General features: G+C 44.4%; 1 protein-coding gene across 1 annotated transcript in view; it reads right to left on the reverse strand.

The window, feature by feature from the left end:
* Positions 1 to 25,309, reverse strand: part of LOC147893819 (putative cytosolic oligopeptidase A) — a 164,868-nt gene that overhangs the window by 50,439 nt on the left and 89,120 nt on the right. The window contains exon 4 of the mRNA XM_087385768.1: positions 20,209 to 20,285. Coding sequence (XP_087241894.1) covers positions 20,209 to 20,285 — 77 coding nt within the window. The remainder of the gene's footprint in view (positions 1 to 20,208; positions 20,286 to 25,309) is intronic.

The following is a 25,309-nucleotide window of genomic DNA, read 5'->3' on the forward strand; positions in this document are numbered from 1 at the left end:
CTGTCAACCTTGATTTGGTTTCCTCTCGAAGTCTACGGAAAGCTTTCCAAGATCCCAAAGAAGAAGCAGGTCCCCTCTCCCACCTGGCCCACTGCATGTAGAGTGAGGCACCCAGTGGCCTGCCAAGATCATCTAAAACACTGTCGTTCCACATGATAGATGCGCCTATATTCATATGACTCCCAGCTGAAATTTTTATGTTGCAGCAGCGTTTTTCTTCTCTTATGCTGAATAGGATTTGGAAGGAACACCCTTGATACATGCGGTGTAGAGAGAGAATTAAAGCGCATGATTTCTGAAGCATTAAGTTCTGGAAAAAGCCAAGATCTCCATGTGTTGATTCACAATAGTAGCCAAGATTCGTGGCTCTTGGCTGAAGAGCTGTTTTTTTTTTTTGTCTGCTCAAGTTCTGATTTCTTCTGATTCAGAACAGTGGCTAATAAGAGGCTGAGAGTGATCAGTTCTTCCAAGACACACAGAAAGTATGAGGGATCAGATTGCAGGCGAAGGAAAAAAGGGAGAGCGTGTGAGTAATTTTGTTGACCTGACAAAGGCCTACAGCACGAAAAGACCTGGTAATGACAGCCGTGGTGAAAGCGATATGGCTGAATCAAATTAGTAGATGGTTCCAGTCCAGCTTTGATGAAACAAACTTCGAGCCCTTGCATGAAGCGAAGAGTTGTTTTTGAACCCCATATGAATTCTAAGGATTCCAGAGACCCTTAGGACAGTCCCGTGCTACCTGCCCAATCAGCCGACATTGAAGACACTAACTCGGTAACCCTAAGGTCTCTACCCTCTATAACCCCCCGGTCTAGAGTCTCTAGAGAGATCTCCTCTGGGAGAGACTCCAGACACTCCACCACTAGTCAAAGTCTGGTGACCCGTCATCCGCTACAACTGAAGCTAATGTGTCCGATGGGGACTCCAGCACATTGCTAAAAGCTCGACCTATAAACAAGAGGATGGCTCTGTACTCTCTCAAAAGCCCCAAGAAGCGAAGCGTGACTTGAAAGCGGGGTACACAGTGCATCATGTCCATGTTCTCCACATTGAATCCATGGTACCAAGGGAAAAGGTACACCAAGTGCGGGCCGAGGAAGATCGTGCTCTGCTCCACAGAGGGTCAGGCTAGTCTCCAGTGAGCGCAACTGGAGAAGAAAGACTCCCCTATCATAGATGGTGACGTCCTGAAGGTGGTTACCTTCCAGTGCTAAGCTCGACTGGATCCAATCACGCACCTGTCACCTCATAGCAGTAAGGCCCATGATCTTGCCTACCACTGCATTATCATGCAATAACTGAACTCCTTGTTTCACATGTTGCTTATCTTCCGCACAAAGGACCCTGATGGTAGTGGGATTCAAGGGTGCGACCATGAGAGCCCCTCTGGTCAGACAAGGGTCACCACCAAGAAATCTCTATTCCAAGATAAACAAGAACCACCGTTGCTATATGGAAAGGTATGGAGGGAAAGCCCCAATTTTGTTTTCAAGGACGTAAACCATTCTAAAAGGGAAGGAAATGTTACGTCAGTCATAATCCTGGAACCATGCGGTGTGGTTATGGCGACGAGGGAAACCAAAGGGCTGGACAATGCTTGCTAACGTGGATCAAAAGGCTAGGGTGTAGGGGATATTCCTAGAAAGAAATAAATAAATAAAGTTTATTAAGGTCTTCGAAAGACCGATGAGTCTATGAGACTATGAAAAACCTAATACAATGAGCGGTGGTAGCGGAGCTACTAAACGAGCACCCACACCAATGCAGAAGGCAAAAAAATGCAAAATGGCAGTACTAAATCCTAAGTACAACATAGTCATATCTCAACTATATATATCAATCAATCTCAGCATCGTCGTCAACATCATCACAACCATCATCATCATCATCATCAACAACAAGACATCAGGATGGATGAGGCTGTGTGGAAGTAGAGGCATGAGGTCAGCAATAGAGCACTGTCGCCCCCCCAAGGATGCAGTCCTGGTATGTCTCCTGGTCGTAGCTCTGTGTCTAACTAGGGCCACTATGACCCCCATCGGTCGGGCTCCGACCCTAAATAAGGAGGGGATGTCCCCAGGTATGATCTGTGAGTCAACCCTCTGTCTGAGTTGTCGGGTCACAGGCTCTGGGTCACAGTCATGCCGAGGTCTTCCCTAGTGGGGATCTATGTGATCTGGCTGAAAGAACTCCGTGATTGCTCTAAGAGATATCAGTCAAGGAAGAAGTCTGCTCATGTCTCCATACTCAGAGTATCATATCGTGGTGTCTGAGCACCTCATGAATCAAACCAACCAAACATCGCTAGTCTGGGTAGGAGAGGAAACGGGCCAAAACCCCATAACTATCTATGAAGAGGCAGTAGAAACGCCCTCGGATCTCATAGTAAACAGGACACCTAAAGATGAAATGCGCCTCTCCCTAGGTAACCGCTCTGCTATGCCGCTCTCGATCCGAAGTCTGTGTGAAGAGACCCAGAACTACCCAAGAGAGATCCTCAGTGAGGTAGGTAGGTGAATCTGCGTGTATCCTGGTGGATCAATGAAACCCTCCGCTTTGATATGTAAGAAGTGATCTTTGTAGAAGCCTAGCTTCACTGGAAGATCACTCAGGCCCAACCAAGTCCGAAATGTGTGTAGCTGTAGTAGATCCTCACGGATAACCTGGTTGACCTCGTGTGATAGGAGGAGAGAGAAAGCAACATCCATACTTGAAAGGAGATAGTATGTCCATGTGAAGCCCTAGTCCTGCAAACCATCTCTCTGTGTGTGCATACCAACACCTCTGGTCTCCTCCTGCTGCAAGTGCCACAAAAGAGGACAGTGCTAGCCATGGCATCCTGCTACACCCGGATGTGTAATCCCCATACTCCCTAACTTGGTATAGATATGTAATGACGTGAAATGCAACATCTAGCTATAATGGGGGTGACCCAAACTCCGCTCGAATGATCGGGTGAGGGACGGATGGCTTACCACGGATCATCCGTGATAACATGAAACCTGTAGCCGCTCCACCCTGGCCCACTCTGTATCCAACAAGTCTGGCCCCCAGCATGGACTGCCATACATCCTTGCTGGGCCGACCAAGGAGTCAAAAAGCAACCCTTTGGTCCATGGATCCTGAAAGTGAGTGGAAGCACTGCCTCTCTAGTCTAGCCAATCAAGCATATCCTTTGCTCGAGCGTGCATGCATCGCGGGTCTCATAGTGAAGATGGGTCCGGAAGAGACTATCCCAAGATAAGTGTATGATGAAACTACCTCAACAAGGGACCCATCCTCATAGCGCATGACGGCTCGAGATGTATTGAAGATCATAACCTAGGTTTTACCCAAGTTGACCTTCAAATCATGGGGATCATGGGACCATGGACCATATTCTCGCGCTCATATGTATCATCGAGGAGGTGACGGCACGGAAGCAGAGGGTTTACTATTGCTTTGTGGATTTCCAGAAGACATTTGACATCGTTCCGAGAGCTTGCCTCATACGACACCTACAAGATTTGGGTTACGACGAGGAGATCATTTGCGCTATCATGGCACTTTATGAGCGAGTTTCAGGTAGAGTCCGGACAGGATTTGGACGGATAGAAGAGATCATGAGCACTATCGTCAAACAAGGGTGTCTATTATCACCTACGTTGTTTGGCCTCTACATCGACAAGCTCGAGACAGTGATGTAGGCACAGGGTGGGGTAGGTTGCTCTCCTGCCGGCACATTGATCCGGATATTACTTTACGCTCTCTTGTCCTTCTCAGCAGAGGGGTTCCAGAGACACCTTTACACACTACAGTCCTTTTGTGAGTCTCTTGAAACCGGTCTGTCGCACTGCTCTGAGTCCTCAACACTCCGCAAATCTACTGACCTCAGAATCAAGTACTGATGCATAAATCTTGGACATGACATGTCCAATCATAATGGTCCTGTAGTTCTTCGGGTTCATGGGATCCCCTACCTTGTGGATGGGTGAGATAGTGTTGATGGTCCAGGTGCGTGGAAACCCCTAGCAAACAGCTTCATTAAATAGCTTGAGACTAGGAGGTTAATCCCATATGCAATGAACTCTCAGTGCATAGTCCCTCATGATCCTTCACTCGGCCATTATGAAGTTTCATTATGGCATCCTTTACCCCCCCCTAGTGAAGAGGGTGCAAGAAATGGGGCGTGGCATATGTGATAGGTTAGGGGCTGGCTGATTTGGGACATCATAGAGCGTGTGTGCATAATCAGACCACATCAGTGAGTGGGAGGGGAACGTCCCTCTAGAAATGTCCACCAGAAGTCCTTAGAGTTGTTATTGAACAGAATGTTCAGTGGCTCCTCCTCGTTTCGGCACACGGAGTCAAGTTTCTTCCTACGTACCAGACGACGGTACTCGTGTAGCGTCTCATTCGCTCGGAAGGCTGTTTTTTGTTTCAAATCTGAGCTGACGGCGTAAAGCCTTACACTCATCATCGTACCAGCTATTACATGGCATAGTCCCAAGTGGTGGTGGGCGGGTGGAGCGGGTGGTGTGGAGGAAGACATGAAGAGCAACCTCGTGTAGTGAGCGAGTGACTAGGGCAACACGATCCCCTGATAGGGATATAAGTCAATGTATGCGGGAAGTATGTACAGACGGCCAGAGTAAGTAGGTAAGTGATCGTGATCAAAGAGTATATCATGGTAGGTGGAGTAAGAACTCAACTAGGTAGAAAGTGCTGTGCCGCGGGGGGTAAAAATGCTAAAGAAAAGATAGGTCTGATCAGCCCCTGTAGGGAGAGGTGCTACGGTAAAGTCAATGATGCGAGATGTGAAGGCAGGGGGTCCCATGATGTAGTCCATAACACTGAACACAACACTGAAGCCTCCCCCATGTGGAAAGCAAGTGAGGCCACCTAAAGCGGGCCATCTGTCAAGACCATTATAGATAATGAGATCACGCATCCTACCAAGGTCTAATAGGACCTACCCATAGGATGTGAGCGGTCTTCGTCTATTAGCCGAAACTCGTAGCACACCTGCCTCCTCAAGGTCAATGTTTGGCAGTAAAGTGGAATCATCCCTGAAGTAGAGGAGTAGTGCCTGACGAGCGCCTGTCCTCGCGTTGAAGTCCCAAACTAGGAGGACTTCCCCACGGCTAAAGAAGTCAACAATGGACTGATAAAAAGCAACAAATGGTGATGTCTCATCCACCCCTCGAATATCTTTGGCAAAGCGAGAGGTCTCGGGAGGGAAGTAGCAAACTGCAATAAACAGATCCCAGCTATCCATATGTCGTATCCGGATCCAGAGAAACCTGGAGCGTGGATCTCTCTGCTCCATTGAGATGGCCCCCAAAAGTGTGGATCTGTAAGGACTGCGACTCTTGCTGACCCTCGAGCCCCTCTTGTATCCTGGTCTCATCTCTGTAGGCAGACTCTCATATATACCTGCTGACTACTGGTAGTGGGCGCTCTGAACTCTGATGTGTCTGTGTACATGACTATGTCGTGACCTGTATAGGATTCCGAGAAGTTCTCTCATTCTGACCATAAGGTACCATTACAGTTCTAGATGGTACAAGATAGGGTCTCGGATGTCTGGGTCTCATAGACCTCACCTCCCTATGCGGGAGGAGCGGTGGGTGCCCGATGGGGACCTATAAGGAGTCGTCCATCTCGTACTACTGCCCACTTCCCCTCCTTGTGGGCCTCATCCCGTTACTGCAACAGAAAATGCCTCTCCTTAACCTGTAGTGGGGTGAGGTCCTCATCCATGGAGATCGCTGGTTGGTCTCATAAGGCTGACCTACGACATAAAGCCGAAAGTCGTGCCTGGGCATCATGAAACCGTACGATAAGGGGCTGCTCTCGGTTGGGGTCGCTCCCAACCCGCCATGCTCTCTCAATCCTATGCTCAATCGCCCCTAGGATAGTGGTCATGAAGGCCTACGCATTTACCATCGGTGCAGCCTCAGTGCGGGGAATCCCACGTACTTTGATGTTGAGAGCCTTGCTGGCTCTTTGCTGCTGCTCCAAGAGGGTAGCCAAAGCGGTTACCCTTGCAAGTTCCCATTTGGCTACGTCGACCCATCTACACATCTCCTCGATGGTAGATTGCATGCTCGCAATTTGTGCCTCCACAACTCAGGTACTCCCTAGGACTGTACGTATAGCAGTGACCTCCTGTCAGAGCTGTGAGATCTCCTGTCTGAGCCCCTGAATAAGATCAGCTTGGTGTTAGATAGCCTGAGACTGCTCCTGCATGAGACGTGCCTACTCCTAGGTGAAGCGTGTCTGCTCCTGTCCGAAGCGTGACAGCTCCCTCTCGCGCTCTCGGATGCTCTGGACCTCCATCAGCAAGTACTCCCAAGCCTCTGATGGGTCAGCTCGTCTGTGCTCTAACGGAAACTGAAAGGACTGAGGCCTGAAAGTGTGAGGATGAGACTGGAGGCTGGGCGATAACTGGGTGAGATGGGTGCGGTATGGAGATGATAGTGACCTGGAGGAGGCAATCCCAGCACGGTGTGGGAGCATGGGCTAACTGAGAGGCAAAGGGGAGAAAAAGGTCGACTAGACCTATGCATTGATTGAAGGGGCAATTGGAAAGGCCCTTTAGAGAGAAAGAAAGTCTATTAACATCCATTGGAGACCAAAAGGTCTATGGAACAGCAAGAAACCCTCCAGTATAACTGCTTTAGGGAGGGCGCATGGCAGCTCCCAAGGAGTGCAAAAGCAACCCCCATGGCAAGCATTGGGCACGGAGGAGAGTTCTAGAGAGAACCCCAAGGTGGAAGGAGAGAGAAACACGCAGAAGACGACTCTATCAGGCACCAGACCGGTTTCCTCACGAGCACGTGGTTGGGTGGATTAAAAGCAGGCAGCCCTCTATTTTTCTGCCTAGGGAATCTCTGAAACAAGGAGCAACAACCAGGAAGGGGGACTATACATCCATGAAACAAGGGCCAACAACCCAAAAGGGGGGCCATACATCTAGAGAATACCTTGCTCTATGAACACATAGAAGCACCAACATCCTCAGGAATCTTCAAAACAAGGGCCAACAACAAGGGAGGGCGACTACACATCCAACAAATCCTCACCCTGTAGATATATAGACGACCAAGCCTAGCAAAAACATGCTAACATCCCATGCAATGTCTTGCCAAAAGGCAACAAGTTCTTCACAGCGGTAGGACAAAGATATTCTTCTGATGGCCTGCGGAGACTTAGAGATGATGCAAGTGTACTATAGGCAAAACCCATTGTCTCATGAAGATCACGTCTAACTTCTAACCTGGTCTCCATACAGTAAATCCAAAGACATATGAGATAGCTAGTGCAAGGGAGGAGGTTTGGGATCATGTCCCACAATGTTTCAAACAGGATGTGTCAGATGCTGGTTTGCACTTCAAGAGGTTACAAATGCACTATGAGAGCTTCCACGAATAGATGCCTAAGAGAGGATGGCTTGTCTCTTCTCTTTTTCAAGACCTTGTGGTATATCATTGAACCTCACCTTTGACAAGGATAAGCTTCTATTAGAAAATGGAAATCCCACCAGAGGGTATTCCGCAGGTGGAAGACTGATAGATGAGCCCAAGGATTACACGCGGAAGTCTTTCACTACGGAATCAAACTTCTTCACTTGTGTGTACTTCACTATCATAGACGTGTGCAGAACAGTAAATAGACACTGCATCCAAGACAAGTATAGAAGCAACACTGATATATCTCCGTCCGTCCAACACCAGAAACAATGCAAAAAGAGATGCGGAGTCCCACCAAACCGTCTAGACCTCTGAGCTCGCACGCTCCTCTGAGCTTATGTACACTCTCTGTACCTCAAGCTTAGTCTGCAGCTTCTTGTAGGTCTCCTTCACCTCCTGAATATAGGCCAAAGGAAGCTTCTTCTTCTGCTCCTATCTGCTCTCTGAGGACTGCTCCAATTGATGCCTTGAGGAGGCCCAAATCCCCCTTATATAGGGGCTAAGTCCTCTTCACAAAAACCAACCAGCCAGGCCCCTACCAGCCGACTGGATGGGGAGGCCTATGAAAACCCTCCTGGGCCTTCTCTTGCAGGTTCTTGCTGCCCCGCCTGTCCATGTGGCATCGAGCCACTGGCCCAAGCTGTTAGGGACTACATATACCCCTACACTGCCTCAAAAACCCTGCCAAACAGCTCTTCCTGCCCTGGTTCCGCCTCTGTTCAGCCTTGTTCCAGGTCTTGGAAAGCCTCCTACCAGTCTGTACTGAGGTGCGTACAGCTCCGTACCCTGGCTGATGTCATCCCGCCTGTCCACACAGTCATCTCTTGCTGGTTTCCTGCACATGCCTGTCCTTTCCATCCATGGACAACCCCGTGGCACTGCTGTACCATTTCTGCCCACTATGGTGGCCCTAATCTGCCCAGTACCCTCATTTCGGGGCTCACAGGTTGGCAGGTGACCAACCCTAATCCAACAGCTTTAAGAAATTATGTGGCAAAAAGGTGGCCCTTCCTGGTATGCAATTATGATCCCAATCTTGAGCTCATTTTCCTCCCTGTGAGTGATAATCCAGAATCAATTTTGTATTTTGACAGTGGTGCATCCATACATATTACTTGCAGGAAACATTTGTTTGTTGATTTTGCAGCCTGCTCCTCTTGGCAAAGCAGGAAGTTGGAAAGATTATTTTGTCACCAGTAAATGGAAATGATTTGAGTCTTCCAGATGCCCTTTATGTTCCAAGAATAAAGAAGAATTTGCTTTCCATTTCCTCTTTTGGTACAAGACAATATGCTGTCACATTTGAGGATGCTTAGAGCATTGTAAGAGAGAGAGCAAAAGACTACCAGATAATCACTAAAGGCACTCTACAACATGGTTTATATCAGTTGGATACACATGACAAAAGCATGCAAAAATGCTTAAGTGGCAACAACTTCAGCAACCAAAGATACAGAATTGTGGCATGGCAGATTTAGCCATGTGAACTATGGCAAATGGAAAGATGCAAAGGAATGCCTTTCAAGGGATGGATCCATTAGAGCTATCAGATAATTGCAGCTCATACACAATGATGTGTGTGGTCCCATTAGGACACCATCCCTGGGAAAGCATCTGTCTTGAGACCTTTTTTTTATAACATTTTGTTGTCATGGCCAAATACCCAGCAACGTGCAAGGTGTACAGTCTGAGGACAGAGGAAGGGAATACTTGTCAAATGCTTTTAGAGCATATTTATAGGAAAAAGGCATTGCGCACTGGTGTATAATGCCATACAACCTTAGCAAAATGGTGCCACTGATAGGAAAAACAGACATTAGAAAAAAAGGGAGCTCATTTTGGGGCCTTTTAGAAGAGAGAGAAAATAGGCTCTCAACCAATCAGGACTGGGCCAACGTAACGTTGAAAATTCAACAAAAGAAGATGAAAATAAGAAAAAGAAATAGTACTATATGTTCGTAGAAGCATGTCACATTAATGAGGTGATCTAATTTGAATCTTTACAAAATTTATTTTCTGTGCAAAATTTGGCGATTCTGACACTGCAGACGCGTCCGGAACGGCCCAAAACCCCAAGAACGGCACTGGAAACGCTGGAATCGGACATCCGGAGGCCCAGAAACAGCCAAAAAAGGCCGAAAAGTGAGATTTGCAGAAAAACACGATTTGGTACCTTTCAAAATCGCGTTTTTCTGCAAATCTCACTTTTCGGCCTTTTTTGGCCGTTTCCGGGCCTCCGGATGTCCGATTCCAGCATTTCCAATGCCGTTCTTGGGGTTTTGGGCTGTTCCGGACGCATCTGCGGTGTCAAAATCGCCCAACTCTGCACAGAAAAGTGTTGCTCTTATATGAACATTGAATGTAAAGCATGTGAAAGAATATATTTATTCCTTTTCACACTGACATTTCTCACGCAAGTATCCATATTTTCTTGCTTTTGTAGAGAGAGAAAAGAGAAAATAGTGAATTTCTTACAGGGCCCCAAAATGAGCTCCCTTTTTTCCTAATGTCTCTAATGAAGATGGCCAGATGAGTGATCAGAGGTAGAAAGCTGCCTCACAAATTTTGGATGGAAGTCGTTATGTGTGCCACACATACTTTGAATAGATGCCTGACCAAAGGCTTGAAAAACAGCACACACTTCCCGGCTTGGCATGACAAGAAGGCCAAGGTTGATTACCTTATGATGATTCGCTGCATAGCAATATGCACATGTGCCTCTGAGGCACAGAGGAAAACTGGATGGTAAGGCACTGAAATGCATTTTGTTAGCTATAGCAGTTAAAGTAAGGGTTATCGTCTCTACAATCATCACACACAACAAATTTTTGTCAGTATAAATGTGCTCTTTGCAGTGTCCTTGACCGAGTTTGAAAGATATCTGCCCGCATGTTTTCTAGAGGTATTTGGAAGGTTGCCCTCACTATCAGTTGATAGTAGATTAGAACCACCAGCAGAAGATCAATATTTTGCAGCCTGCACAGCAGACTTTGGATGCTCTAGATCGGGGTCATGAACAGCCTATAACACACAGAAATCGTCTAAAAAGATAAAACAGCTTTACAAAAGCCAGATCAATCCCCCAATGGCTTATGCAAACGATGCAGGACAGTAAGCTGTCAGCACCTCGGTCCAATAGAACAAGGGCTGGTTCAAGAGATTCAAAAGGAGCACAATATGATGACTTCACATGGATGGGCACACTTTGTGATCCATAAGAACCTGACAGCTTTAAGGATGCTCAAGACAATTAGCATCAGATGAGAGCCATGAAGGCAGAATTGCATTAAATCCACAAAAAGTACTCATGGGAATTTTAGTGGATCCGCCCTTTGACAAAAAGGCTATTGGGACTAAGTGGGTGTACAAACTTACAAGAAAATTTAATGGTACCAGAGGCTGTTCTCTATAAAAGGGGATAGATTATGATGAAACCTTTGCACCCACTTCCACGATGACCACCATCAGGTGTGTTGTTTCATTGGCTGCTCTTCATGGCTGGAAAGTGTATCAGTTGGAAATTTTTCTAAAATGGGGACTTGAATGAGGAAGTCTATTGGTTTCACGATACTTGGTCAAGAAAATTAAATATGCAAGCTGCATAAGGCAATTTATGGGCTCAAACAAGCTACATGGGCTTGGTATGAGAAGATCATACTTATTTGACCACCACGGTCTAAACAACAGCTAATAGGGCTTCATCGAGGCTCAACAGGGATGCCTTGGTTTTCGATGTTCACTCTAGCGGCAGCGGGTCTAGGATGATGATATCCTTGTAGACATTGTTTTTTAGCCTATTCGGTGGGCCAAGTAGAGCAGTGTTTCTTGACTTTAGGTCGGTACCCAAACCCAAACACAGATCACAGTCCCCTGGGTTCATGGAGGATTAGCTTTATGAAGATGTTAAGTATTTGCTGTTGGACCCTAGGGAGTGGGAATGAATTGATGCAAGGAAGCATAAGAAGAGCCTCCCCTTCTTTCACTACACGGTTAGCAATTCCAAGAGGTTTCAGCTCAGTCTTAGGGACAGGGAAGCCCACCATAGCTACTCACTAGGAGAACTTCAAGATTCTCTAGTCTTGCAGAAATCTTTTTGGAGAAGACTTTGGAAATCCCTCACTATTTTCTTATGGCTTTCTTATGGAGCGATTGCAGTGAGCCTGTGTAGGTCCAAGGTTGGGTCAAAAACCAACTTGCCCTCTTTTCCTTTCTGCTAAGGAATCCATTCAGCATAGTTTATTGATATGTAGACAGGTGAGGTTTATCTAGAACGGGAATGCTAGACTTTCAAGTACTTTTGTTCCCTCTCCCTTCTTCATGACCTCGGCCTCGATGACTTGGCTCTCTCTTTCGAGGCCTCGAATCTTTTATGAGATGCATGACTCTTCTTGGGCTCTTTTGGTTCAACAACATTTAATTGAGTCATGCTGATGATGTTCCCCGCTCTCCTTACACACCTACATATGCCTCAAGTGGATACTTTTTGGGAGATTTAAGTGAGCATTTCAGCATGGCCTATTTGGAGATCCAGACGATCGCTTCCTGGTCCACCCTCACCAAACATTGGCAAGTATTTAGGCAGACACTGTACACACTTTGATGGCCATTTGGGTGAGCACGTAGGGATCTTCCCGGCCTGCATCTGCCAAAACTATTTTCCTCAAGGAGTGAAGTGGCTCCCCTTTTTTTCTCAAAGTCCACCATAGGTTTGAGGTGGCATTTTCAGCCTCAACCTTAGTGCTTTACTAGCTCTTTTTGATGTGCAGGTTGTTTGCCCACTCAAGGGATGTTGGTTTTCATGCTATCCATAATGTCTTTTTGCCATGATCATTGCTCTTTGGGGCGTTTTTCATACTTAATAGAAGTCTTTTCATTGGGAAAAACAAAACAAAATAAAACAGTCCAGCTGAAAGTACCATCTATGTCAAGGAGAGGGGATTTGTTGATAGTCATCCTTTATGTTTGTGAGTTATTTACATACTTGCAAACAAACTTGTTTGCTTGTTAAAGCTAACGTTTTCAAAAACAGCAATAGTACACGCCTCAGGCTGCAAAATGTGGTAGCTAACTTTCCTTCTGAGCAAAGGTAGCCGACAACAACTTTGCAGGCTGCAATTCATAAGGCCTGCATTTGTTTCACATGATCTCCCTGCCCACGTTTGCAAGCGTCTGCAGTTTGCTGACCTTTGTTTGTGATTATGGTTACTCTGTGTGTGTGTGTGTGTGTGTGTGTGTGTGTGTGTGTGTGGTTGTGGTGTGTGACTTGGTGTATGTGTGTGGTGAGAGAGAGAAAGGACCTGCAGCCCTTGCTCCATCCCTCCCATCAGCTCCATAGCCTCTTCAGACCAGCCCGTCTGCCTCAGCTATCTGCTGCGCCATATCAGCATCCAAAAAACGGTGTTTTGGGGCATTAATTACCTGCCGTACAGCCCGCCATAGCTCCGTACAGTTCCGTACAGGGGTACGGACCTGTACGGCCCTGTCTGCCTTCTTCAGGCTGCTGCTGCCGGCTCCTTTCTTGCTCCTGGGTCGCTGTTTGTACCGGGTTTACTTACGAGCTGCCTCTAATCGCTGGCTCTGAGGGTTCTCTCTTCCTCCTTTCTCCCCTTTTTGGTTCCCGGGTATTGTGTCCTCTTTTCATTGCCAGAATCTCTCTTATTTCTCTGATTTCTAGTTCATCTTGGATCCTTTTCTGGTTTTTTCTCTTTTCCTTCTCCAAAACTTGTATTCTCTTCTCTCTAAATCCTTAAATATCTCTCCTCTTCTTCTCCTTGCAAATATACTATTTTCCTCTTCCTTGTGGGCTGTTTTTTTCTCTCCTATCACTTTATAGGTACCCCCTTTTTGGGTTCCATCCTCTCCAGAAGACATGGCTGAATACTCTTATGAAAAAACTTTTCAAAAGGTTTGATCAGCTCAATGCAAAAAGCAAAAGCAGGCTGAGGGTCAGCATGACCCAGTGCATGATTCGGTTGAAGCACAACTAGTTTATGATGTCATGCACGAAGGATTTGCAGACACAAGGAAAGAGTGGAAAGACTATGTTCCATCGGGTGGTCTCATGGTTGAAGTGGATGAAATTGTGGATCCAATTAGAGATTATGCCAAAAATGCAGTTATTTTATTTCCCAGGTCGGATGCTACCCGTTGCAAAGGTAGGCAACTGGTTGACCCGCACACTCGCTGGCTCGTTTGTTTGTAAGGTACACTATGCAGCTAGAGGCTTTTTTGAGGTCATTATGGTAGATGAGATTCACAGGCAAATGCTTTTGGAACATTCGCCACTCTTTTTTGGGCAGTAAATAGTGCACGTTTTGCCATGGTCCCCCACAAGGGATTATCAGGCTCTGATTCGATATCATTGTCCAGTCTGGGTTGAAGTTGTAGACTTCCCGCAATGCATGGCTTCACTCTTGCCTAAAAGTGTAGCAACTTTAGGCAAAGTGGTTTGCCCACCGCGGCCTAACGGCAACTCCAATCGATTATGCATTCGCTGGGATACTGATAATCCCACACCGGAGTCTTATTCAGTCACAGTGAACAATGTTGACATGGGAAGTACATTTTATAAATTGAAATGGGGATTATTTGCAGGGGCTTGTTTTGAATGTAAAAAATTTGGGCACATGGCTTCGTAGTGCCCAGTGAGTCAGCATAAAATGCCTCCTACTACTTTGCCTGCTCAGATGCCCAATAAGGATGCTCCTGCCACTATTGGAAATAAAAATAAAGGTAATAGACAGTTTTTTGGGAATCATGATAAAGGCAAAGCCCCAATTGGCTCAAATGGGAGTGCTTCTTCCCCTTTGCCTCCTACTATTCAACCCTCAGCAAAAGGCCCAAAAACTCCAATTGATGGATGGCAAAGCCCAAGAAAAGTTATTTCTGTTTGACAACCTCCACCCCCTCGCACTTGGAATGGTGCATCCTCTAGTGGAAATTCTCCAAAGGTCAACTCAGGAATTGGAATCACATGGGCTGCAGTGACAACTAGCAAAACCCTCTTCCCTGAAGAAGAGGTTGCTGCATTGCTGTCCAATCCTCAGGCAGATGTTTCTTCTCAGGAAAGAGGCCCTGACCCTGAGGTAGAAATGCAGGGTTGACATCCTGAAGGTTGCTGCAGTACATACTTGTTTTTTTCCTATAATTATCTATAAATATGCTTGCTCATATCGTATGCCTTACCTTAAATGTTCAGGAGATGTGCGACAGTAGGAAATGGAAATCTGTGTGGCTGTATATCAATCGATTACAGCCTGATATAGTGGCATTACAAGAACACAATCAGCATGTCTATGCAGGAAAGACAGGTCATTACTGCGGCTATGATATATTTTATGCTGGGGAGCACTCTTTCTCAGGTGTAGTCATTCTAATTAAGCATGAGCTTCAGCCAGTCATTGCTTTCAATGACAATCAAGGCAGATGGATTATTCTTCAATGCATCATTCAAGGCGAGGTGTTTGAATTTGCCTCTGTATATGCACCTCAATCTTCTTGGAATAGAAGTGTAATTTGGGATGCCATGCAACGATATCCATGGATATGTTAGAATCGAATATGCGAAATATATGCAACAGGATGTTTTGCTATTGCAAGTTGATATTGCCAAAGCTTTTGATACTGTTCAATGGGACTTTATTTCACAGACCATGCAAGCCTTGGGATTTGGCACAAAACTGCAGCAGGTTATCAATTGGCTATATCAAGATAGTAAAGCTGCCTACATACTTTCAGGGGATATTTCTACTGTTAGAATTGCTATAATTCAGCAATGACCAATGTAATGTAATTAGGTTAGGGGCACTTTTCCCTCATTTTAGAGGTTTTAGTGAAGGATAAGGTTTTGTCACTTAGACAAAACCTATCCCACTCTTCAGTTATACTACACTCTTCTATTGCAACTATTGCTTTCAGCTCTCACTCTCCCTCTCACATCTACAACATGGACTCTTGGTTATTCTATTCAGCAAGGCTGTCCCCTCAATGCTTTACTGTTTGCCATAGCCACTCATCCAATGCTTCAATATATGGACTAGACACTGGCATGTTGCATGGATTGGAAATTCCTGGCAGCTGTAGCATGATCGCTCAAGCATATGCAGATGATTCTTTCTTTACCCCAAAAAATACTCAGAGCAATCTCTCCTTGATTATGCAAGCTCTTTCCACATATGGCTTAGCTGCTGGTTTTCATGTGAATTTTCAAGAATCCAAGTTATTGCCGCTGCATGCTAAAGACTGGCATAGTCTTCTGTGGCCAGGGGAACTTGTTCCACCTTCTCAATTGATTCAACATCTTGGCTATCCTCTAGGTTGGGGGCTCACTCGTTCTCAACAAACTGATTGGGTGCTCACAAAGCTAAGGAAAAAACTTGAATATTGGAAGCTTGCAACTTGGCCATTACATGTTCACTTGCGAATAACGCAATCCATTTTCATAGCATACATACAATTCTATCTGCCCCTCATCATGTTTACTAAGGCAGATTTGGTTTCCTTTCTGTCTGCTATCATGGAGATTTTCTAGGGTTCAAAAAATGGCAAGAAAAGTCTCAGATTACTCTCAATGCATCATCTCTGTTCTCCAAAGATGCACGGGGGTTTGAACATACTCAATATTCAAAAGCATATAATTGCTCAGAGGGGAAAAATGATGTTGCACTTTATGCAAGGGGCTCAGTCTTGGGCTGTCATGATCCGCTCTCTTTTGTTGCATATTGATACTTCTGCTTTTGGGCATTGGCAGCCCACACAGTGGGATTTTCTATTTGGCTCTATTCAAGGCAAGATCATACACTGCCCTTTTGTGTCTCGTTTGCTAATTGATTGGAAGCATATTTTATCCCACTTGGAATGGAATGGCAGGGATTCTTTGTTGGGAAATTCCTTGAGGGCTGAGAATATTTATTGGTCCAAAGTATTCCACTCTCCTTTGGCTATACAAGAACCCAGGCGTTCTTATTTTATATCTTTCAAAGGTATTGCTACTGTGGCGGATGTACTTCAGGATGATGGCTATACAAGAACCCAGGCGTTCCTATTTTATATCTTTCAAAGGTATTGCTACTGTGGCGGATGTACTTCAGGATGATGGCACTCTGTTGCTGCTAGCAAATATGGTTTGGGAGCTCATTATCGTCCTTTATGGCACAAAATTTCAGAAATGCTTCAACCTTTCTTACCGGTACCTCATTTGGAACTTCAGGATACGCTTGAGGATTGGACTCTCCATTCTTCCTCTTCTTCAGCCCGTCCTTTGAAGCTTTCACATATCACAGTACCTTCTCTGTATAAGGTGTTGTTACCTCCGCCTTGGGTTTCGGACAGAGCCAATTCTGTTTGCCATATGGATCGTCCATCAAAGTGGTGGAGAAAGCGGCTGCGTCTCCTTTGGCACTACAAAGTCCCTCTTCGGCAACAACTTTTCCTCTGGCGAGTTCTACTTGGCATTTTCCCATCTGGGCAATTACTTGCGCATAGACATATTGCCCCGGCAGTTTGCCACAGATGCCTACGTTCTGCTGAATCTGTGCTTCGCATTTTCTGGCATTGTCCACATACTTGTGATTTCCTCGCTCTCATTCGTCAGGAGCTTCAAGCGAGACTTCCTACTGTTACTTTTGGGAGGTTCTTCTGGTTATTTGGTTTTCATCCCGCTAGACAGGCTTTTGATCTATTTTTTGTTTGGGTGCGCTACTGGGCACTTTGGACTCTATGGATGGACAAAAATCATAGAGTCTTTGGTGATCCTACCTTTCCATCTTTCATTTTTTTCAAACGGTCTCTGCACGGCAATCGTTTTATAATTGCTTTCAGACTCATCTGATTGATCATGATGTCTGTAGTTACTCCACTTTTGGAGTATCTATGAATGTAATTATTTCAATGCAATAAAATATTTCTTCTCACCAAAAACAAAAAGTGCGCGCGCGCGTGTGTGTGTGTGTACACACACACAAATATATATATAACTTTGTAAGACTAGAATAAGTCCAATCATACAAATTTAGAATTTTTGTTGTTCTAAAGAAAGAATTTTAGCTATTGGGGCTTCTGCAACCGCATAAGATAAATCGATGTAGTTGAACAGCTGATCACCACATGGACGAAAATTCAAAGAATTTGCATGTCCGCTAAGGTGAGAGAAAAATATACCTTTCTAAGACTAGAATAAGTCCAATCATACAAATTTAGAATTTTTATTGTTCTAAAGATATTTCTGTGTGTGTGTGTGTGTGTGTGTGTGTGTGTGTGTGTGTGTGTGTGTACACACACACAGATATATATATCTATTGGCAAAGACCCTCTACTTGCATGAATCAAAGAGAAGGTATCCCTCACTGCCATTGCTGCAACCCACAACGATGCATTTGACAACATTGTCATCTAAATTTGCCTCTCATCTATGAATGCACATGAACATAATCAAGGCTACCAAAAGTCCTAAGACAATCAATCTTAGGCATTCTCTCAATGGTGTGATGGCCTTTAAAGCCCTTGTAGGGCACCTATTCAAAATGTGTGCCACACAGAACCAAAACTTGTGAAGCAAATGTTTGCCCTTTACCATGCATCTTGCTTGCCATGTCCATCAAGGTCATGTCCTTCCTTTAAACAACACCATTTCTCTATGATGTGTATGGCATAGTAGCCCCGTTATCTGAAATGCCAACGAAGCAAAATACTACAAATGTCTAAATGTGAAAGCAGACAAATATGAAAGCAGACAGCAAACGATAGGACAAGCACTAATCACAACAAACAATGTACCCTACATCTATATGGACCAATTCATACAACAAATTCTGTACAGTCGAAAATATACATCAGCAGAAGATTGTACAGACTATAGGCCATCTCATGGGCTATCCAGAGATGCCACTTATACCTTGGTATGAGCCTTGTAGGCCTAGTTATAGTCAGTTAGGACTATTGGTACAGTTAGTTTATGTACCATGAATCCATACGAAACAGCAGCTGTATGAAAAATCGGATCTATGGTGTGACGGCTGTATGGTAGTTGAATGTACAAACAACTACAAAAACAAGTAGTACGAGCAGTGGCACGTGTCTACAAACGAGTAAGCAATGGCACAGATGAGTTGTACAAAGCACAGCAACACACAACGGACCCCAGCAAAGCTATGTGGCACGACGAACAGTGTTTTAAAACTGGTGGGTAACGGTAACAAAGAGCTATCCGCCTCAACCACTTTAATGCTAGTAATGTCTACAATGTGCGGCATGGTGAACGACGTTTTGCAAGTGGCACAAGCTCACAGGGACAAAGAGCTGCTCGCCTCGCCCATTTAATGCCCATAATGTCTATAATTCCCTTTTCATTACAAAATTCAATGGATTCTATTGATTTATTTTCTCCCCCACTGTCAATTTATTTCCTCCACCAACAAAACGGTGTTCCTGAATGCATGAACCATACTTTTGAGGAACAAACCACGAGCATGCTTGAGGCCCAACGTATAACTATCTATCTTGGAGTACTATTGCATAAATAAATATAGTTGTGTACCGTCATAACGACAGTGCAACTAAGTCCTAAATTAAACTCTTGACGACGTTTTTACTAGTAAAGATCTAGAATAGACTTTTTAAGAATATTTGATTGCATGGCTTATGTCCGCATCCTAGATGCCTGGATCTTCTCTGAGGCTCCTTTGATAGGGAAGGGTTCTCCATTGATGAGAAGCCTCTATCGAGTGTGGCAAAGATCGCGGGAGGACTCATAACGGCTAGACCGTCTTGTAGAGAGGAGTTTGAGAGATGGTCGCTCATTTGGCACCCGGAGATAAAAGACTCGGAGGGACGCATGCTTGGGTAGCGGCCTCACATTAGATGGGCACAGTGGAATAGTGGACCGATTAGATCCCTGAAAGAGATTGGATGAATCATGATAAATTAATGAAGCAATATTTATCATCCGATTTCTTTCTATGAGTATTTGGAATGCAGAGATAAGCCGTACATCCAAATATTCTTAAAAAGTCTATTCTAGATCTTTTACTAGTCAAAGCCTCTTTGAGAGTTTTATTTAGGATGGTTCTAGTTGTGCTCCAATATGGGTTAACTTCATTGATGGCCTTTCATTATTGGACAATGGCTGACCTTCATTCCAATGTTGTGCAGCCCTCGTTGCCTTTCAAATTACTGAGCATCGTGCTAGGCTTAGAAGGCTCATGGACAAACAAGAACCTCAATAAAACACAATTACACACTCTTCTAGAGACAGCCTACACAGACTAGGAACCAAGGCAAAGCTCACCCCTTAGAGGCTGTAGTGCCATACTGTGTTCCCCCCCATGTTTGACTGCCGATTCACCAAAGTGAAGCATGCCTTCAATAAAATCTTCAACATACTTCAAAGGTATAGGGACACGCTTTGGAGCCTAGTAGTGCCCACAAAATGCTCATTTCACTTGCCACACTTCAAACTTGCGGATGGCACCAACGCACCATTAACCCTTAAGGTTGCTTTTCACATCGAAAAAATTCTATTTTTGCTACTCAACCTCTAGTGGATGTTCAGATTATCATCATTCTCACTATTCCTCTACTTTCTACCTTCAAGTTGCTACTATGAACCCTCATTTTCACTTTGTTATTAACACCACGCCTATGTCGAAAATCTTAGAAAGGAAGAAGACAAGTTGCTACTATGAACCCTCGTTTTCACTCTGTTGTTAACACCACGCCTGTGTCGAAAATCTTAGAAGAGGACGAAGACATAAACCTGACGAATTTCATTGAACCGAATCTTTGCTTCTCCATCCAATCCCACACCATTAAGAGTTGCCTCCTTCAGTTCACCTTGCATCATATTAACACACAACTACCTTAATTTGAGAAGTACATTGCATATTCAAGTCCATTAGATGGCATTATTGAGTTTGTAGCTTGTATTTTTTTATTAACTATTTAACAAACTCCAAAGAAGCTTTCACAGTCAAATCTCCCATAACCAACCAACAAAATCTCCAATAGTTAGATAAGGTCAAGATTCCACCATTCACCTACTCCAATCACCATGACAAAAGATTGTTTTTAAGAGTTCAATAGAGTTCAACATCCTCTACACACAAATTGATATTGCTGGCTACATGCAAGCTAAAATAGTGTAATCTCATCAAGAAAAATTTATTAGATGGTGGATCCCTACAAACAAAATTAGCAACCACAAGATATAAGAACAAGTGTATATCAAGTAGCATAGAAGAATTGCATGCTGTCTACTTGCAAGAGTAGCCAAGAATATACTACGCTACACAATCACCATGGTAGATTATCTCATCTGAACTAGTATCTTTTTTGAAATGTGCAGCCAAACATTCATTCAAGGAATCATGTTCTAACATGCGAACTCTGCTTGTGCAATAAATTTGCTTAGTTTTGTGTTGTGGGAAGAAAAGAGCAGCAAAACCTTGGAATACTGTTGCAGAAATAATTTTTTGGGCTTTTAGACCATTTGGCATCATTTTGAAATGGCCCGAAGAACATGGGGGGGCTGTGGGATCAGAGGGAGCGGAAATGGAGGCAAGACAGAGAGACTAATGGACATTGGAGATGTACAAACTGAAGAGGGAGGTGCTAGATACTCTCACGAAAAATGGTTGCGATCATGAAATCTCTGAAAAGCAATCTTGTCTTCTTTGGATAATCATACACAAGGCTGTTTCAATATGGTAGCAAGCTACTAATTACAAGCAAGAGAGTGCCTGAGGGTGTACCACATTTGGTCATGAATTGTAGATTCTCTTGAGGGTCTGGGAGGGAATCAGACTTGGCCATTTCTTTGTTATTTTACGGCATTGTTGTTGGGTGATGTTCGAGTGAGACACAAGAGCCATTGAGATGTATTGAGAAGTACATCTTGCCACAAAACAACGCAATGTTATTTAATCATAGTCTACCACAAATCATCCCGAATAACCAGATGGATCTCCTGTTGTATCAACCGTAGAGTAGATACATCTACGGAGTACTGATATGGAGGGAGACGAACAATGGGCATACCTCATGCGTGGAACCATGTGGTGGCCTATGAAGTCTGCTTGAGACCCTACAAGATCTATGGGACTAAAAGCAACTATCATAACGACAGTGGCTCTTTTTGTTCGCTAGGGCACTTTATGTATTAGGCATCCGCAAGAACCTCATATCCATTTCACCCATAGCTACTTGTGGACATCAGGTTCTCGTTGATGCTATTCGGTGTGCGGTCTATGATGCTATACATGCTTTACCATGGTGTTGACCGGCACATTTGTTAGAATTATAATTATAACTCAGCAGTGACCAATGTAATGTAATAAGTAGGTTAGGGACACTTTTCCCTCATTTAGAGGTTTTTTCCCCTAACCACAATTAGTCCACTAACTATGGTTAGTGAAGGATAAGGTTTTGTCACTTAGACAAAACACATCCTACTCCTTGTATTAGTCACTTCTTTTTTTGCAAACACTACATTCAGCTCTCTTACTTCCTACTCTCTCACTCTCTCATTTCTAACATTTGGTATCACTCCCTATGAGGCATGGCATGGGAGAAAGCCTTCAGTTGACCACTCCAGAGTTTTTGGTTGTGTTGCATATGCCCACGTGCTTGTGGAGTTCAGACACAAGTTGTCAGATAAGGCACTAAAATGCATTTTTGTGGGATATAGTTCACAAAGCAAAGGCTATCGTCTCTACAATCCTGCTACATGCAAGATTTTTGTCAGTAGAGATGTCATATTCTCTTAAAATTCTGCACATACAAATGCTGAATTTCAAATTCCGGCCTCTTCAAATGATGTGTTTGAGAGGATGCTTCCTATAGCATTTGGCTCCCTCGCTGAAAATCAGAATTTACAGCAACCTCCACCAGCTCCACAAGTACAGATTCAGCCCCCAGCTGAATTGGTACAACCTCAGGGTGTAAATGAAGTTGTCAGGCAAGAAATTCAAGAGATACACGTAGCCAAAACAGTCCCGCATTGGCTACTTCAGACTCTCAAGGAGAGTAGGCTTGAAGCTCCATTGCCTGGCAGAACTCGTAGTGCAGTCAGGCATATGGAGGGAGCTCATTCAGTTGAATCAGCTTATGTAGGTACTCTTCTAGATGAGGAGGAGCCTGAGACATTTGAAGAAGCAAAAGATAATGTGCATTGGATGAATGCCATGCACGATGAGTTGCAGTCCATTAATAAAAATCAGACTTGGGATGTTGTGGATTTGCCACCAGGTAAAAATGCCATAGGTACATGGTGGGTTTTCAAAGTCAAAAGAAAGCCAGATGGGTCTGTTGATCGGTACAAGGCAAGGCTGGTTGCAAAAAGATATGCTCATAAAAAGGGCATAGATTATGAGGAGACTTTTCCTCCTACATCCAGGATGACAACCATCAGGTCAGTTATAGCCATGGCTGCAAATTTTGAATGGAATGTTCATCAGGTGGACATTAAAACTGCTTTCCTTAATGGAGACTTGTTGGAAGAGGTTTATGTCAAACAACCTCCGGGCTTTCAAATTTCAGAAAATGCACTTCAGGTATGCAAGCTGAATAAAGCTTTTTATGGGCTGAAACAAGCCCCACGTGCATGGTATGCCAAAATTGATGCCTTTCTAACCAGCAAGGGGCTGCACAATAGTCCAACTGAGAGCACCCTCTACATCAAGAAGGATGGGGGGGATATGCACTTCAGGTATGCAAGCTGAATAAAGCTTTGTATGGGCTGAAACAAGCCCCACGTGCATGGTATGCCAAAATTGATGCCTTTCTAACCAGCAAGGGGCTGCACAATAGTCCAACTGAGAGCACCCTCTACATCAAGAAGGATGGGGGGGATATTCTGGTCATCATTCTTTATGTAGATGACATGCTGCTCACCGGATCAAATGAGGAAGTAATTGCAGATTTCAAGGCCCAATTGAAAGCTACATTTGATATGTCAGACTTGGGCTTGTTACATTTCTTTTTGGGGATCCAGTTTATTCAAGAGAAACGTGGCATTGTTATGTCTCAGTCCAAGTATGCTCAAAAGCTCTTAGACAGATTCAACATGCATGATTGCAAGCCTATGTCCACTCCCATGGAGCCGGGGCTGAAGCTTACAATGCATGATGCGGGTGAATCAATTGATGTCACACTCTATAGTCAGACTGTTGGATGCCTCATTTATCTCTGCAATACACGACCTGATATTCAGTTTTCAGTTTCTCGGGTGAGCAGGTATATGCACAGCCCAAAGATTATGCATTGGCAGGCTGTAAAACGCATCTTCCGTTACTTGCAAGGTACAAAGTCTTTTGGGTTAATGTTTCCCAGGGGGGGTGACTTGCAGATGCATTGCTTACAGTGACTCAGATTGGGCTGGAGACTATGATACTAGGCAGTCCACTAGTGGGAATTGTTTCTTTCTAGGACATGCTTGCATTTCTTGGTTGAGCAAGAAACAGTCTACAGTGGCTACCTCCTCATGTGAAGCTGAGTACAGGGCAGCTTTCACAGCGACAGTTGAATGTGTTTGGCTGCGTCGTTTATTTGCTGATCTTCATCTTTCATTGGAGGGTCCTTCTCCGATTCTCACTGATAGTCAGAGTGCTATAGCAATGGCAAAGAATCCTGTGTTTCATGCTCGCACAAAGCACATTGAGGTTCACTATCATTATGTGAGAGAGAAGTTGCATGCAGGAGAGATCAGTATTATCTATGTGTCAACACATGACAATGTTGCAGATATCTTCACCAAAGCACTTCCACGTGAAAAGTTTGAGGCATTTCGCAGTGCCCTGAACTTATTTCCTTTTGGTGATTGATCATTTCCTTGTACATGACATTGGCACTGCAGGGGGGTGTTAGAATTATTATTATAATTCAGCAGTGACCAATGCAATGTAATAAGTAGGTTAGGGGCACTCTTCCCTCATTTAGAGGTTTTTTTCCCTAACCACAGTTAGTCCACTAACTACGGTTAGTGAAGGATAAGGTTTTGTCACTTAGACAAAACCCATCCCACTCCTTGTATTAGTCACTTCTTCTATTGCAAACACTACGTTCAGCTCTCTTGCTTCCTGCTCTCTCACTCTCTCATTTCTAACAACATTGACTAGAGGGCTCTACAGACTTGATTTATATGACAGATGCTTGGATGAGGACTTGCAAATGCACATGCCTATGTTGTTAATACTTCTATAATGGCAGATACTCATTTGTGGCATGAGAGGTTTGGACACCTCAGCTTTGGGGCTCTGGTGAAGTTGCATAAGGATGTCGCTTGGAAGAAATGCACCACTCTGCAATTCCCAAGGATGGGAAAGTTGGTGCCTCACACAAGCTATATTCGATTCATAGTGATGTTTGTGCACCCATGCGGGTTGCAACTCTCGGGGGATTTTACTATATTGTCACCTTCATTGATGACTTCGCCATATATACTTGGATTTTTTCCTTGAAATCCAAATCTGAAGTTTTTGCATGCTTTCAACATACAACTGTGCCAAATCACGTGGCATACAACTGTGCCCTACACTCCTCAGTGATTCCCATGGCTGAGAGAAAGAATAGATCTGTCATGGAGATGGTCAAGTGCATGTTGAAAGGCAACCATTTGCCTAGCAAATTGTGGTTGGATGCCATTATGTGTGCAAATTATATTTTAAACAGATGTCCCACAAAGGCATTGAAGATCATCACACCTTATGAGGCTTGGACATATCATAAGCCCACGATTTTTGACTTTTGGATGCTTGGCATATGCACATGTGCCATCTCAGACACGCACAAAGTTGGATGATAAAGCTGTCAAATGCATTTTTATTGGGTATAGCTCAGAGAGCAAGGAATACAACCTCTAG

Source organism: Dipteris shenzhenensis, chromosome 15 (genome assembly GCF_047967505.1).
Source record: "Dipteris shenzhenensis isolate YYH24624 ecotype China chromosome 15, Dip_SZ_1.0, whole genome shotgun sequence".
NCBI lineage: Eukaryota > Viridiplantae > Streptophyta > Polypodiopsida > Gleicheniales > Dipteridaceae > Dipteris > Dipteris shenzhenensis.